Genomic DNA, 15,651 nt, shown 5'->3' with positions numbered 1-15,651 from the left:
CTTCAATTGACCGTTTTAGATAGATGAAGGACCTTAACCGCACGTTTTAAACATAAGGGGTGCAGACCGCACATTTGTGAAACATCAGGGGCCCAAACTGAAATTAAGCCAAAAAAAAATTGATAATGATAAAAGATAAAATTTGATCCTTAAAATCAATGGATAAATGTAATCTAGATTTTACAAATAACTAATATTATCTTAACATTACCGGACATATTCTCAACATACTTGAATCCTAACGGTGTTGAAGATGTTTTAGTTTGATATATTCAAGAATGGGCGACAAGGGGGTGGGGGTTTCGTTTTCGTTTTTGCGCACAATAGCTTAATCAACATGTACTGCTGACTCATTCACTTAGCTTATATAGTGTGGCACCAAATGGTTTGGGGTGTCTAGTGTTCACGTATCATAATTGTTTTTTATTTTATCAATTACATTACTAGTTTTATTTTTATTAGCATTGGAAGGGTGGTCACTTGGCTAGACAGAGAATTGAGTATTGTATCGCAGTTTCTGTCAGCTTGTAATGCAATAAAACCTCTATTATATAAATTGAAGAGCTACAAATATTGGTGCTAGTACATAATGATCTTTAAATCAAGCTAAAAAGGAAAAGAAAATCCAGGGAAAATTGAAATAAAAAAGTGAAATAAAATGATCACCAATACCTAAGTTCATACTAGACATTTAATAATCATTGTTTTCTATAATTACAATAGCCAACTTGTCTACACATTAAGTAGTTTTTTTTCCTTTAAAAAGAAATCCTCCTTCCTGTCTACATGGATATAAGTTATGTACAACATCTAGAGTATTGCTTCTCATTCCTTGTACATTTGCACTTTTCTCTACAATCTGTGAGTGTCTGCAGGTGGAAGAAATTGAGTTAGAGAATGCAGACTTTGGTGGCGTTTAACTTTAATGTGTTAATGGTAAGGCTTATACTCTCTTATACCTTAACTTGTTCTTGCAGGTCTTTAATGTACTCAACTGCCGAATCCAACATATCTGCTGTGCTTGTTTGCTGCCAAGAGGTAAAGCATCAAGTTACCAAAATGCATATGAAGTTTCAATTCAATCAACATGTGATATGCAAGTGAGAGACTTATAATACCTTGTCTGATTTTGGAAAAAGGCCTTCCAGTTTCTTGATTTTTTCACTAATCCGTGTTCTTCTTACCTAAAATTTGCAAATCCCATAACATACATGAAATTCTTAGTGTATATTTGGATTTCTGTTAAACTCAACTCCAATCCACATTTGAGTCAACATGTTAAAATCTCGCTTTTCTGTTGATGCGTTGGGATGTGTTTTTCCGTTTGTGCCCTTAAGTCGCATAATGTAATTAATATGGTGGATTGGCTACAGATTTATAATTGTTAGAGGAGGTAGAATCTTACCCTTTCTGCAATGCTTCTTGGGTGAGTGGCAAAGCCTCTTTTGGCTCGAATTTTACAAGGAACAGATCCTTGAATTTGGAGAAACTTCTTTATGGATGCTATCTTAGCAGAAGGACTAAGAACACTCAAATGGTGAGTCAAACCAAGATTTTGATAGCAAAAATCTTCTTCCTGATGATGACAACAACTTTCAGTGATCAAAAGTGGAAAAAAGTTCGATTCTTTGAAATGAAAGGATGATCATAAAACTCCTTGTATACCTGAGATTCTAAACCATTTGAAGTAGAAAATACGATTTCATCCTCACATTCTGTTTTCTGGGAATGGAATGCAGAATTGTCCCAGATTTCACTGGTGAAGCTGGGCATATAAGATTTAGAGCTGCTATTGTAATTTTCCAGGTTACTTTGGTCACAATTTATTTCTAAGCTTTCATTTCTGTTTTCAGCTATTTGTGGCATCCTTGTCAAGCAAGAGGATGGTAGCCTAGATGAGAAATTTTCAGTACCATTCAACCCACTAGTTGCTGCAAAACCTGCAGTTAAAATAAGTACTCATAAAAAAGAAAATGAAGGGTTTGATTTTAATCAACCCTGACTCCCTAAGTAACTTGCAAGGTCTAGTTTATGCTGGATGTTTCCATAATTCAACAGATATGACCTTGCTGTTCATTTATCAGGTTCTGGTTCTGAAATTGATTTCATAAAAGAAAAGGATTTCAATTTAGAATCCTTTGCCTTACCAAAACCGGTAAATAACAAATCCTGCCCGGTTTCGTACTTTCTAACGGTGAACCAAAGTGGCACTTAAGCCATACATTTATCATTTACAAATATAAGATAATATTAACAATCACAAGGAAACAATACTATAATAGATAGGAAGTAATAGAAAATGAGGCATACCATTTGCATTGGAGAAAAATCCAGCAGGGGAGCTCTTTTGCCTAATGAGATTGGAGCAATTGCTGACACCCATTTTAGATTGAGTTGATTTCTCTGAAACCATGGAGTTCACTAAACCCAAAGAGCTATAAAACCCATTGGAAGAACCATTTTCAAACCCTTGAATTTGCTCTGAATTGTAAAGTAATTGAGATCCTCCATAAGAGTAATCATTCTCTTGAGCCGACTCCCTAATTTCCTGCTTCACAGGCTTGTCCCCAAACTCTTGCATAGGTTCTGAATTGCTCCATCTGTGGTTGGATGAAACCAATTTGGACAATATGGTCTCCATTTCTGAACTTGAGGATGGAAGATGATAACCCTGATGATGATCCTCACTTGTGAAAGCTTCCTCATTCACACAGCCAAAATTGTTGTTGTTGCCAATAAGGCTTGCTAAAAATGAGCTTGGAGCAGAACGGTACCTCAATAGACCAGAATTGTGTTGTTGTGGATGCCCAATACTTGAATCCATTTCTGAATGTGTTTGTATTTACGTTCAAATTGGATAAAAACACGTTCACTTCAATACCAATACCGTGAAAGACATGAACTAGTTAAAATCACATTCAAACTAAGGACAGAAATATGTAAACACACATTGAATTGCTATGTAAAAGTTAAATCAAACACACAACAACTCAAAATCTTTCTTGAATTCTGTGCCTACTGCAATTAGAGTAGCTTTTGGGAATTAAAAAGTCAGAAAATCAACATGGGCAATAAAGAACATACATGCATGCTACTTTCAAAAAAAAAAAAAAAAACATACATGCATGCAAGTTGCAACTCAAATTTTGGCTCATTCAAATCCAAAATTGAAGTTCTTCAGCTCACTGTATTTGACTCATAACTCAAATGTGTACACAAAAAAGATCAGATACAAGTGGGAAGAGAAGAGAAGACTAAAGAGTTCTGGTGTCTTGTCTTGAAGTTGTGATATTTATGCAACTTGTTGTGCAGCAATGACCCTTATATTTCCACAATATAACGATTATGCCTTGGTGATTTAAGTGGTCCATGTTAACCTTTATTTTTTCATTCTCTCAACCGTTGACCACTGAAATCTTGAACAAGAAATAATAAATATCTGGATGTAGGGATCATCTTTGGCTGTGCGCATTGAATAGAAAAAGTGGACTATTAGTATTATGTACAACTTTTTATTTTTTATGTGATTATTATATTGGTGGACTTTGTGATTTAATCAAAATTAGAAGTAGAAAACAATGACATAATACTAAATTAGAGAAGTATATTGAAGTTTTGGCTTACCATAAACTAAGGAAAACCTGGTTCACAAAAGTATAGTGTTGTTACTATTTATTATAGGGGTATGTAGTTGTTTGTTTATGCTTCGTCGGAATACTAGGTTTGCCTACTTCATTTGAAAAATATATATATTCACATCTATTTTTACTTTTATTCAACCTATTCGTATTTGAAATATCCTTCTTTTTTTTTTTTTTTATACATCGGAAAATTATCCTTCTTTTTTGTTTATAAAACTACAATAATTAATAAAAATTATAGAAACAATAGAATAAGCATATTGAAGTGGCTATAGACAGCTCCCTTTTTAATTTAGAAGGAACAACAACTTTTTTGAGGGGTCAAAGAAGGAACAATAACATGAATGAGATAAGTGATGCTTTGCTTATGGACCAAGCGACTTTTGTCTATGCATTCAGGGGTGATTGTGCTATACGGAAATTGTACCGATGGTGTTCTTTGGTTGCAGCAAAGGACACAATCTTTTACTTTTCTTAATGTTTAGGTTCACGCATTATCCCCTAATTAACTAAACGATTCTATTATTTTTTTCAGAAACATCATTTTCTTGATTACCACTGAAAGGTACGTTTTGCAAGTTTTGATTTTGCTTTATATATCATATTATTATACGGATTCAGGATGAATCACAGAGGCAATATTCGGAATTTATTTAAAGAAAAATCATTGAACTTAAAGTAAAAAATTAGGATGAAAGGTGACTAGTATTTATTTATTTAGTTATGATGAACTTAAGGTCATTGATTTACAACAAAGTAAGCTAATGATTCTTTTCCTCTTGTAACCGAAAAAAGGGTAAGCTAATGATTTGTGAAAGCCCAAATTCAGTTAGCACCATATATAATTTTCGCATAAATGAAATAGCCAAATAGGGATGGGATATCAAGACAAATAAGTGAAATTGAATAATTGAGTTTCAGTCAAGGGGTTCTTTGGACCAAAAACAAAGTCAAAGAGTTTTTTATTGACAAAAACAAAGTCATAGAGTTGTTTTGACAAATAAAAAAGTCAAATAGTTATTTAGCTTCCAGTTGTATTACCCTTTAGACGATCTTATCAACAAAAGATTAATGATTATTGTACTTAACAAGATTTTATATTGGCTCATACCCTAGTTGGAAAAATCTACAATTCTACATGTCGATAATAAGTGGTATATGTATTAATTAAAAAATTGAAGAATTGAAGAATTCATTAGTTATTTAATCTTAAAAGATATAATTATATTTGAGTATAGGATATTTTTGGTATTTTTGATTATAGGATATGCTAACGAGTAGTTCAAAAAAATTAATTGTGAAATTCAAAATGAAAAATATTTATAAAAGTACAAACCTAAATGCATTAATATTTTTGCATTCGTAAGTTCTATATGAATATTCTGAAAATACTCATTATTATTCATCTTGATTAAATTATGTTTACTTTTTAAGCTTTTTTCAATAAATATTTTAGTCAACAACTTTTTACACAATCAGCGCATAATTAGTCATCGAAAAAATGAGTGTATAATATTTAAAAAAATAAATTAGTTTGTTCACGAATGATAGTTCAAGTGATAAAGAGCTATATAGGGAACATATAGGTTGAGAAGGGGGGAGGTCTAGAAATCAATCCTCAAAGAATGTAATTTATTTTTGTGATGTAAAAAAAACAAATAAATTAGTTCCACTCAAAGGTAAGACTATTAATTAAATAAAAAATCCGTCAGTTTTGAATAGGTTTAGAAAAAATCATTTTATTTGATATATTATAAATTAAATAATATTATTTTTCAAGAAAAATAATTTTTCTCCCTCAATTTTGAGTAAGGGTATAGTGTGTGGATTTTTGGTGGTCTGGCAGTGTTTTTATCCAAATTAATTACTATGTACTGATAATGTAAATTTTTTTTATACATGCAATTATCCAAACAGAACATACTAATTTATCATGTTATAATTAAATTTAAATATGAAAATATTTAAAATGAAAAATAAAATAATATGATTGGATGCATGTATAAACCTATTAATATTATTAGTGCATATAAATTAAATCTAATTTTTTTATAGAATTGTTACTGCACGCTTTTCTCGTGTTGCATGGCTCTTTCCAGACCAGAACTTGACATCTTATAAATATTTTTTGAAACAATGACATTATAAATAATTAAATATACTACTCATCTTATAGGCTAAGGTGCAAAAATATAAGGTAGTTGTTATTCCAATCCCCTGATATCTAGTTTTACCTTCGTTAAACATGTAAGGTTTTCTTAATAAACGTAATTTTTACAATTTTTACTCATAATTAGAGACGGAGGGAGTACCATATATATTACCTCACGTAAATTACATTATGAGTTTTGAAAACCCGGAATATATTGTAACTTATTGTTTTGAGATTATAACCCAAAACATAACTTATTATATCATTTGCTCCTAGGATCTAAAATTTAGAACGTATTTCCATGTTTAACGTTTCGGGATTTATTATTCCTGCAATACTAACATTTCACGCCCCTTAAGAAAGTGGTTGGTAGTATTAAATTTGTTCAAATTTATCTTAATTTTCCAAATCTACCCCAACTTATTATTTTTAATTTTTATTTATCATTAATGAGTTGCATAGTGGAAAGAAAGAGAAACTTCTATTAAATGAGGATATTGTTGCAAAAAAATAATTAATGCATCTTAAAATTTGAATTGGTTCTTATAAAAAGGACCAAGTTACACCCTTAATTTGATTCTTACGGAGGAAGTACTTGTTTCGGAGTCTTGAAATCCGGGAATGTAAAGTTTGTGTAATGTATTCCGGATTTTTTTAACTCTACAACCCTACACGAAGCTTAAAAATGCAGGAAGTGTTTTTAACATTAATAGTGTCAGAGTTGTATTCCAGATTTTAAAATCGGGTATGCTCAAAACAATTTGCATTTCAGAATTTAAAACCAGATAATAACAAAACACTGGCAGAATTAAAAACATTGGAGGCTCAAATGGTTGCGCGTCATCCACTCCATTATTGATGGAAATTCGATTTTCATTGAAGCATGGATTCTTATTTGACATTGGGACTGGATGTCACTAAGGCATGATTGGGCTATCTAGGTCCAGTTTGTGCCACTAATAGACTGACTGACTGACTGAGGAATAAGAATTGGGAAGTGATAAGAATATTGAATCAAGCATGGGAAAATATTAGATCTTTAAATGAGAAACAAATTTTGTTAATGTTAGGACGAAAAGACTTATTGAAAAAAAAAAGACTTGTTCCTTCAAATTCCACACAAAGGGAATGAAAAATAATAGAAAATCATATGGAATCATCTTAAAGCACCCACAATGGTAGTTTTTTATTTAAATTGTTTGACACTAATTTTGTAAGTCTAAATTGTCACATGAGATTTAAGCAATCAACAAGAAATTTACCCAAATTGCCAGTAAAGAAAAACCAAAAAGAAAACTAGATTAAGATGGGCTGTTTATTTTTCCTTTTTACAACATTCAATTAAATGGTATGTTTTGATTTTTGTAGGGCTTGCCCAACCAATGAAGAGAATGTATTTTGGGATTTGGTTATATGACCCATGTCTTTATTGAAGACTCATAAAATGGAGGTTAAAAATTTTACTCCAACAAATCAATTTAAGACAACATTTCATTTTCCTTACCAATTTATTTATCTCTTCCTGTTTAATGAAAAATGGATATTTATATTAACTATTTAGCATATGTTAAACCATTGATAACATATTAGTTACCAATTGTGCACACGTACATACCTATATTTTGGAATGTGTTTTAGATTAAAGTTTTCTCTAACCTTGAATTGAAATTACTTGAAAATTAAATTTAGCTTATGTGTGATTGTTAAATAATTTCCACTTCTTATCAATATGATAATTAAAGTCGTTCATGACAGCATAGGAGTAAAATAAATTAACCCCTCTGTATCTTTCCTAGACATATGGGCATTGCATAAATATATAAATATGATAAGCCAACTCATTTTAATTTAGTATTTAAAAAGTCAGTTAGTTTATATGCAGACTCTCTGCACACATTCGAATATACGCCACAACCATACATGGTGATGAGATAATCACACGAAAACCCAATTCACTATGGCTTCTTTATAGTAACCTACTATTTGGAATGTCACTTTTGGATAGTTACACGGAAACTCAGTATACTACAGCCTCTCTGTAGTAACCTGCCGTGAACATGCCACTTCTTCAGGTCAACTTTATGGTCGAACCTACACAGTTGATGATACCTATTCGGTTTTGAAGTATCGGTGGTCGCCTCAGTCTGGCAAAGATAACCCACCTGGTTTCAAATACCTCGTGATCCCTTCTCATCATCATGCATATGCCATGCAAATCATACCTCATCTCATATCTCATGCAAGTCATAGTCAAGCATTCAACATCATCATATCAATGTCATGGCACACATGACATAGCATATAGCATAAATCATAGCATAGAAAGCATCTCATAGCATAGCTTATATCTCATAATCAACAACCAAACAACACAACAATATCATATCATATGTTGCAAAATCTCAACAATAACATTATAGTCATCATGCAATAAACAAGCATAAAAGCAACACATGATTCAAGCAAACAAATCTCGCAATCACACGGATAGACTTTCTAGAACCGAAGTGTCATCACGACACTCCAATCAAGCATGTAGCATAGCATAATTTTAAACAAGACACATAGCATACATCACAAGTACATGAATCTAAAACCGAAGTGTCCTCACCTTGGCTACTTTCTTTCTCAAGCTCACGTCCTAGTCCTTTATGAACTTTGCTAATCAAACCTTGACATAAAAGTAACTAAGTTACTAAGTAATATTGTAAGGAAACACTAGAGAAAGGAATTACACGTATGGAAAATATCCCTTCAACTCTTGCTAATTAGATTTAACTCCCTTAAAACTCCTAAATTTAATAAAGGTCCCCAACTTCTTGATAGTAACAAAACAACCATTATATTTCTTAATAATCACACAAAGATCCCTACTTTTCCAAAACGCTCCGAAAACTAATAATTTCATCCTTGATGAAAATTCATCAATAAATGTTATAGTTGATTTTAACCTTTATAGAAACACACACATAAATGACTTGTATTTATGATATTTTTCTATTGCTGACGTAACGTGGCGACGTCAGAACTGAAGACAAATACATCCACATTCATGAATGTAGTTGAATTAAACAGACTTGTTTTTCTCTCGAACCTTCTCTACAGTACTATATAATACTTCAAACACCTCAATCTTCGTACCACAACCACCCCACTTTTTCTTATACACCCACAAGCCAAGATTCTTACTTTTCTTCACATATCACCCAAAAATCCCAATCTCAATCTCATCCATGGAGGACTTCAACCAAATTGATATGATGTCTCATATCGCGAACTCCAGCAAGAACGAACTCAAACCAAACAAGGAGGAAGTGATGGCACATACTGCCACTGGTGACAGCGACATCGCACCACATGTTGCCCAAGTCGAGGTTGCACTGAAACTCGTGGCTGGAGAAGCGTCTGAGGCGTCAGGTTCGGGACATGTGGTGAAAAGGGGGAGGGGAGGCCTCGAAAGCACAAAGTAAACGAGAGCCAGCTGACTCTAGTGACGGCGCAACCACCGGTATTCGCCATTCAACCTTATGGCGGAGGTGAAAGTGTTAAGCGAAGCGGGGGACGCCCTCGGGGTTCTACAAAGCCACAAATTCCGGCTTCCATTAGTAAGATTCTTTCTATTTGTTCTATTGGTTTGTTTTCATTTGCATTAAATTTTTCTTCTTCTTTCTTTCTTTCTTTTTTCTTGGTGGTTACTGCATTTTTAAGTTTGTCATGTTTACTTAGAAATATCTTGTGTCCTTTTTTATAGTATTTCTTTTTTCAAATTACAAAATTTTATTTTAGTTGTCTAAAATAATTATTTTGGAGGATTTGTTTTTAAAAGAAGGAACAGATATATGTATTGTTATACTAATTAAAGTTATTTCTTTTATTTTCTCTTTCATCTATCATAACAGTGTTTTGGAGCTAATCATATTATTTTTTGAAAATAATTTGATTTTCTCTTTTTTTATAAAGAATTAATTTTTTTAAGTAGCACAAACAAACCCCTTAAAAGTTTTTAAAATGAATTTTTTTTATTAAAAAAATTGGGAAAAAGAGAAACATACTATTAATCTCAATTTGACATTTTTTCCTTTTTATACAAAATGATTATGTTTAGATGTTTTCGGTCTTGCCTAAACTATTGAGGGAATATATTTTTGGGTTTGATCCACAAGCGAGGTGTTGATTGAATTTTTATTGAATATTTATAACAACAACCTACCATTCTGTTTTTCTCATTTTTTTTACCAATTCATTTTGTTTGTAGTTGAAATTGGGTATTTTTATAACTATTTTTCATATGACTAACTCCTTTTAACTTATTCATTACAAATTATAGACACTTTTTTTTTTTTACTTTTATGCAATGCCTTTGTGATTTCAAATAAATGAGATTTTCTTTTCAAATGCCCAGTAGATGAATGTTGAAAATGTTACGTAATTTTAGATCCATAAATTCTTATCAATTAATAAGATACTTAAAACCAAACACAACATAAAAGTGATAAAAACAAAAGTGTTTATCTTTACTTGTTTATCCTAAAAAGTCGTGTCATGGTTAAGCTTGTGATCAGTTTTAGTTTTGAAGTAAAAAATAATAAGTTAGAAATAATCAATTACAAAATAAAAAATAATAAGCTTGTGATTTAATATAGTTTTAAAATAAAATAAATATAATAATATCACAACATTACATGACACTCACTACTTAAAATATTTTAAAATAAAGTTAAATTGAATAAAAATTAAAGAGTAAACACTAAATCGAATATCACAATGTGAAGTTACAATATACATAAGAGAGCTTAATCAATGTGAATTCTATACATTTTGAAAATAGAAAATAGTTTTATATTTTTATTGAGAGTAATAATAAAAATATTACTAATTGATTTAATTTGTTGACTTTTTTTTGGAAAGCAGAATATATATTAATGAGGAAAATGTGAAAGATATACCATCCACCCCAAAATTTGTTGACTTTATTCAATCCTATATAGTTAATTACATTCCTCATTATTTAATAACATTAAATCAAGTTTAAAAAATTAATAAAAAATCGCATCACATGTTGTGATATATTAAATGAGGTTTTATATTAAATTAATGTGAAGTAAATTTTGTTAAATAGTTATTAATTTAAAAAACATATATCAATAAAAATGATTAATACTGTTCTTAATTACTATACTCAATAATCATGTTTTCTCAATCAACACTTTAAATTTTTATAACTCATAAAATACTCATATTTAGATACTTGTTTATCATTTTATATTTACAGTAATGCTTTGAAAGAACAAATAGATAGAATAATATGCATTGACAATGTAAATATTTTTTACTTTGTCAACAAAAATCAAATTTTAAAGATATGTCAATAAATTAAAAAAAAATCTTCATTATTTCAAATACAAACTTAGTGAAAATTGTGGGACTCTCAAGACTTCATATTGTTAAATGACTAGGGTAGGATTTTTAGATGTTTTTTCTTCATGCTTTGAAGCACTATTTTTTTTACTCATCCTTTAGCTCTTTGGTTGGTTTTTGGTGTATTTAGGTTTCTCTTGTAAATCTTGGTAGGTTGTTGGGTTTTCCTTATGTTTGGGTTTACCTTTTGTTGGGGCTGCTTCTCAATGGTTGGTGGTTATCTTTTTGTTGTAATAATCACCCTCCTTCCTTGTCCCCTTTTAGCTTTGTTCACAAAGCTTGTGCTTAATACATATTCCTGCTTTCTAAAAAACAAATTGCATGGGGTTTGTTGCAGTGTCAGCTGGTCGAGGTTTCACATCTCATGTGGTGGATGTGAACACTGGGGAGGTAATACGAAACTCATAAGAAAAAATTTCAAATTTAAACTTTTACTTTGTTTTGCTGTTATTTCCATGTGGAGTTATAATTTTTTATGATTTTCAGGATGTGATGAGCAAGATAGCACCATTTTATCAGGCAGGTCCTCTGTCAGTTAGTCTACTTTTTGCTCATGGTCATGTTTCAAGTGTTGCCTTTCTCCAACCTGATTCTAATAACCTGTTGAGATATGAGGTAAAATACAATTGTGGAAACAATCTTGTGTGTAATAATATTAACTTAAATTCTTCACTACCGCATGATATCTCAAATTCAATTAATGTTAGAGAATTAGAATGGTAAAGAAAAATCTGAGGAGTGAAAAACATATTATATAGTATGCACTAAAAAAATAGTACCCTTGGTTGTATAGATCAAAATGTAGTGAATATACTCCCACTACTAGAGGTGTCAAAATAGGCTAAGCCCGAAGGGTTGACCTTAGTAACCTGAGTTAAAGTGTGGGATGTGCTAGTAAAGTTCAAGAATGATATATTTTTCATAATCATTTTGCATATTTATGTGGTGGAGAAATGATTGTTTTATTCAAAAACAAATGGTATGCTGCCCTATTTAACCCTTAAAAGGTAGGTTGGGCTCGTTTAAAGTTAGCTCAACCAAATTTAACCCAAAAATGCGTTGGACCACTACAAACTCGCCTAAATGGGCCGGAACAACACAAGCCACTACATCATTTCATGGACACAAAACCATAACCTTTTTATACAATGGCGCTATCCATTTATTCTTCGAATTGGCTTCCTTTTATTTTCTTGTCATTTTCTTTAATTAATGTTCAACTCTGAAGGAACCTAAATTTTGCATGTCATGTATAGACCTGCTAAAAAATTTGTATGTATTTGTATTGAAATTTTATTTTTATATTTCATTTTGCTGCATACAGGGCCACTTTCAAATTATATCATTAACTGGATCATGCGTCTATTCTACTGAAGTTGGTGGTCCTCTTACAAAAACCTTCAAGTTCATGATTTCATTGTGTAAACCCGATGGAGAGATTTTTGGAGGGAACATTACAAGCTCCTTGATAGCGGCTGGCCTTGTTCGCGTAAGATTTTTTTGACATTCATATAAGATTGAAGCGAATCTAGTTTATATGTGTTAACTTTTTTACTCAATATCTATCCTTTGATTTCACTGAAGGAATTAAAGTTTTTGAGTCTTGAAGCACCACTTAGTTTCAAAACATATTTGATAGATGAATCAATCAATTAGTAAAAAATTAAATATAAGAATAGTTAATAAATACATGAACTTTTGTATAACCTTTATACTTTGCTTTGGAATTTGTTGTACTCTGATGATTGGTAGCCTTGGAGGAACATTCCAATGACTAACTTTTGAAGACCTTTAAGTATATATTTAAAATTTCTCTTGTAGTTGATTTAAAATCTAAAATTAATAATGGGAAAATATGTCGTGAGTTGGGTGTAAAAGTGAATTATGACTAATCCAAGCATATCATTAGTATCACATTGTTTATGTATGCATACAAACAATGAGACATCCCATATGACTCATATCATAGGTAGCCACTTACTTTCATCATAACCTAACAACAATTTTTATACTCTAAAAGAGTATAATCAAATGTTTATTTGCATTAAGTTACTTTTTCTCAAACATAGAATGATAATTAATTCCTTGCATGTATAGTGAACATAAAAATTAAATTTAGTTTGAAGTACTATATTTTACTTATTATTCACCGCTATGTTGCATCATTGAATGACCATTTTTAAACTTAACTTTGGACTCTCTTTTTTCATCAGCTTATCTTGGGCACTTTCAAGCAAAAAATAAGCAATCGTATCAAGAGAAGGCAGTCATCTGGATCATCTACTGCTTCAAACATCCCAGATTCTGCAAGAGGGGATCTGCATAAAGTTCCTAGGATGACAAAAGGGGAGATCATTTGTCCTACACCAATATCAGTAGTGTGGCAAAAAACATCAACCGATGGCATAACTGATACTCTACCTCTTTCTTAGACAAGAGATGAAGTGCCATAAAATGACATTCATGGATATAATAACATGTATTATGAATCTGTTTGCGGTGTTGTCCTTGAATGTGAACTCGTACAGCCTGATGGAGAACAAAAGTGACCATTTGCAGATGTTGATGGTGTTAGTGCTCCTTAGATGTCGAAATCTTTATTGTCCCTTTCATGCGTTCAATTTTGGAGAAAAAATTTATTTTTTCTTTCTTAAGTTTACAGTGACATTTTTCTATTGCAAGTCTTTAAAAGGATAATGTTTTTATATGAGTTTATAAGGTTGTCGTGAATAATTATTTTCTTTAAGAAAAATATTTTATGTTTTATTAGTGATCGTAAGATTGTTATATTAAAATTTGGGTTCAAATTTCAACAAGGGAAGAATTAGTTACATTCATTTTTTCTGAAAACGAATTCAACAAAGTAAAAATTAATACAAAGAGTAAAGAATAGTTTCGGGAAAAAAAAGAGATTAAATAGACTTGTTTTTCTCTCGAACCTTCTCTACAGTACTATATGATACTTCAAACACCTCAATCTTCATAACCAATGCCATCCCACTTTTCTTCTGCACTCACAAGCCAAGATTCTTACTTTTCTTCACATATCACCCTAAAATCCCAATCTCAATCTCATCCATGGAGGACTTTAACCAAATGGTTATGATGTCTCATGTCCAAACTCCACCAAGAAGGAACTCGAACAAACAAGGAGGAAGTGGCGGAACATACCGCCACCAGTGACAACGCCATTGCACCACATAGTGTCATAGTCAAGGTTGACTTGAAACTCATGGCTGGAGAAGTGTCTGAGACAACAAGTTTGGAACATGTGGTGAAAAATGTAACAACCTCTAAACCCCCTTTTTAAAAAACCCTCCACTGCATCCAGGACCACTAGTGGAACGCTAAGCAGGGGGGAGGGGAAAGGGGTCAAGCTGCGTAAATATTATTGCATAAATCAGAGTAAAATGCATAACACAGAGGGCATGAGGTAAGGTCCACCACTAGCAGGAATAGAGGTCGACAATGTCAAGCGCGAAGAGGCGCAAGCAGCCTCAAAGTCATCCCGCACCAACTCACAGACCGGGGGTTGAGCAATGGTTCTCTAGCAAGAAGGGGGGACCTTTTTAGGATGCCCGCGCCGACGGGGATGCTGAACTAGCTCCTCAACAGACGTTCTATCCTCGAGCACTGACCAGCGTCTTCCCCCACCCCCCCCACCCCAACAGAAGAAGCCGAGGGAAGAGGAGACATTGGCAAAGCCAGCTAACCCACCTGAAGCGGAGAAGCTTCATCTGCAGCAGACCAATGGGTGACCAATCCAAAAGATTTGGTGTTCTCCAAGAGCCCATACCCACACCTCAAAACCGTAGGACACAGATTCAAGAGAGGGATGGTCCTCGGAACAACCGAATTCCTTATGCCCAAAGTCACCGACAGAAGAGAGGGGGCAGCAAAAAAGTTATAGGAAAGATCAGAGGAGAAGTTCCGGTTCCACCTCCCAATCGAGGGACCGTGGAGAAGGAAAGAAAGGTCATTCTCCCACAACCCCCGCAAGCCTAAAAAAGATGCAACATAGTGAACACCATCCTGCAATACCTCCGCACCCACCGCCTCAGCAGCAGCTAAACCATCTTTGGACCACTGCTCCTTCCGAGCCGAACCCAGGACCAAACAACCATCGACGTCGCCATCTCTCCCTTCTATTTCTCTCGCTTCAACAGCCAAACCGAAACCCAAACCTGAAATCTCTGGAAAAAGGAACATATCTGAAAGTCTCAAAACCTCTTCAAACGAACACCCAACACCATATAACTATGTTGGTTGTGTGGCTAGGTCTAAGTGGGATGAGTGACTTAGAGCTAAAAAGCCTCAACTAAATAATGTGTTATATAAAAATTATAGCAATGCCACAGGAGCATATGACTCTACTTCAGGTTCATAAATTTTACTCAATTTATTTGTTCCTATTCAACATGTATATTGTGTATCTTTAAA

General features: G+C 32.6%; 2 protein-coding genes across 3 annotated transcripts; one reads left to right on the top strand and one right to left on the bottom strand.

Annotated features, from left to right (window-relative positions):
- Positions 1 to 525: 525 nt before the first annotated feature.
- On the bottom strand, positions 526 to 3,281 carry LOC130749072 (transcription factor bHLH130-like). 2 transcript variants are annotated; one of them, XM_057602360.1, is made up of 7 exons: positions 3,122 to 3,281; positions 2,311 to 2,872; positions 1,666 to 1,940; positions 1,406 to 1,576; positions 1,119 to 1,184; positions 960 to 1,028; positions 526 to 869 (listed from the first exon to the last, which is right to left on the bottom strand). In XM_057602360.1, the coding sequence occupies exons 2-7, from the start codon at positions 2,822 to 2,824 to the stop codon at positions 798 to 800; spliced, it is 1,167 nt and encodes a 388-aa protein (XP_057458343.1). In that variant the 5' UTR covers positions 2,825 to 2,872; positions 3,122 to 3,281; the 3' UTR covers positions 526 to 797. The 2 variants fall into 2 exon arrangements, with proteins under 2 accessions (XP_057458343.1, XP_057458342.1); XM_057602359.1 differs by having other exon boundaries at positions 2,311 to 3,280.
- Positions 3,282 to 9,026: 5,745 nt separating this feature from the next.
- LOC130743660 (AT-hook motif nuclear-localized protein 1-like) lies at positions 9,027 to 13,643 on the top strand. Its single transcript, XM_057595893.1, has 5 exons — positions 9,027 to 9,210; positions 11,549 to 11,601; positions 11,698 to 11,826; positions 12,536 to 12,700; positions 13,425 to 13,643. Exons 1-5 carry the CDS (start codon positions 9,027 to 9,029, stop codon positions 13,641 to 13,643), a joined length of 750 nt encoding a protein of 249 aa, XP_057451876.1.
- The last annotated feature ends 2,008 nt before the right edge of the window (positions 13,644 to 15,651 follow it).

This window comes from Lotus japonicus, chromosome 3, assembly GCF_012489685.1.
Source record: "Lotus japonicus ecotype B-129 chromosome 3, LjGifu_v1.2".
NCBI classification, from domain to species: domain Eukaryota; kingdom Viridiplantae; phylum Streptophyta; class Magnoliopsida; order Fabales; family Fabaceae; genus Lotus; species Lotus japonicus.
Note: the sequence above shows the minus strand (reverse complement) of the source record. Positions and strands in the feature narration are given on the sequence as shown.

What these genes read in the sequence shown, in the direction of transcription:
- LOC130749072 (XM_057602360.1), bottom strand. Translation starts at nt 2,824, where the DNA reads ATGGATTCAAGTATTGGGCATCCACAACAACACAATTCTGGTCTATTG. An exon ending in ATTTTTCTCCAATGCAAATG is followed by an intron (nt 1,941 to 2,310) that starts GTATGCCTCATT and finishes TTTTAACTGCAG; the next exon opens with GTTTTGCAGCAACTAGTGGG. An exon ending in ACCTGCAAGAACAAGTTAAG is followed by an intron (nt 870 to 959) that starts GTATAAGAGAGT and finishes TTCCACCTGCAG; the next exon opens with ACACTCACAGATTGTAGAGA.
- LOC130743660 (XM_057595893.1), top strand. Translation starts at nt 9,027, where the DNA reads ATGGAGGACTTCAACCAAATTGATATGATGTCTCATATCGCGAACTCC. An exon ending in AGAAGCGTCTGAGGCGTCAG is followed by an intron (nt 9,211 to 11,548) that starts GTTCGGGACATG and finishes GGTTTGTTGCAG; the next exon opens with TGTCAGCTGGTCGAGGTTTC. An exon ending in TAGCGGCTGGCCTTGTTCGC is followed by an intron (nt 12,701 to 13,424) that starts GTAAGATTTTTT and finishes TTTTTTCATCAG; the next exon opens with CTTATCTTGGGCACTTTCAA.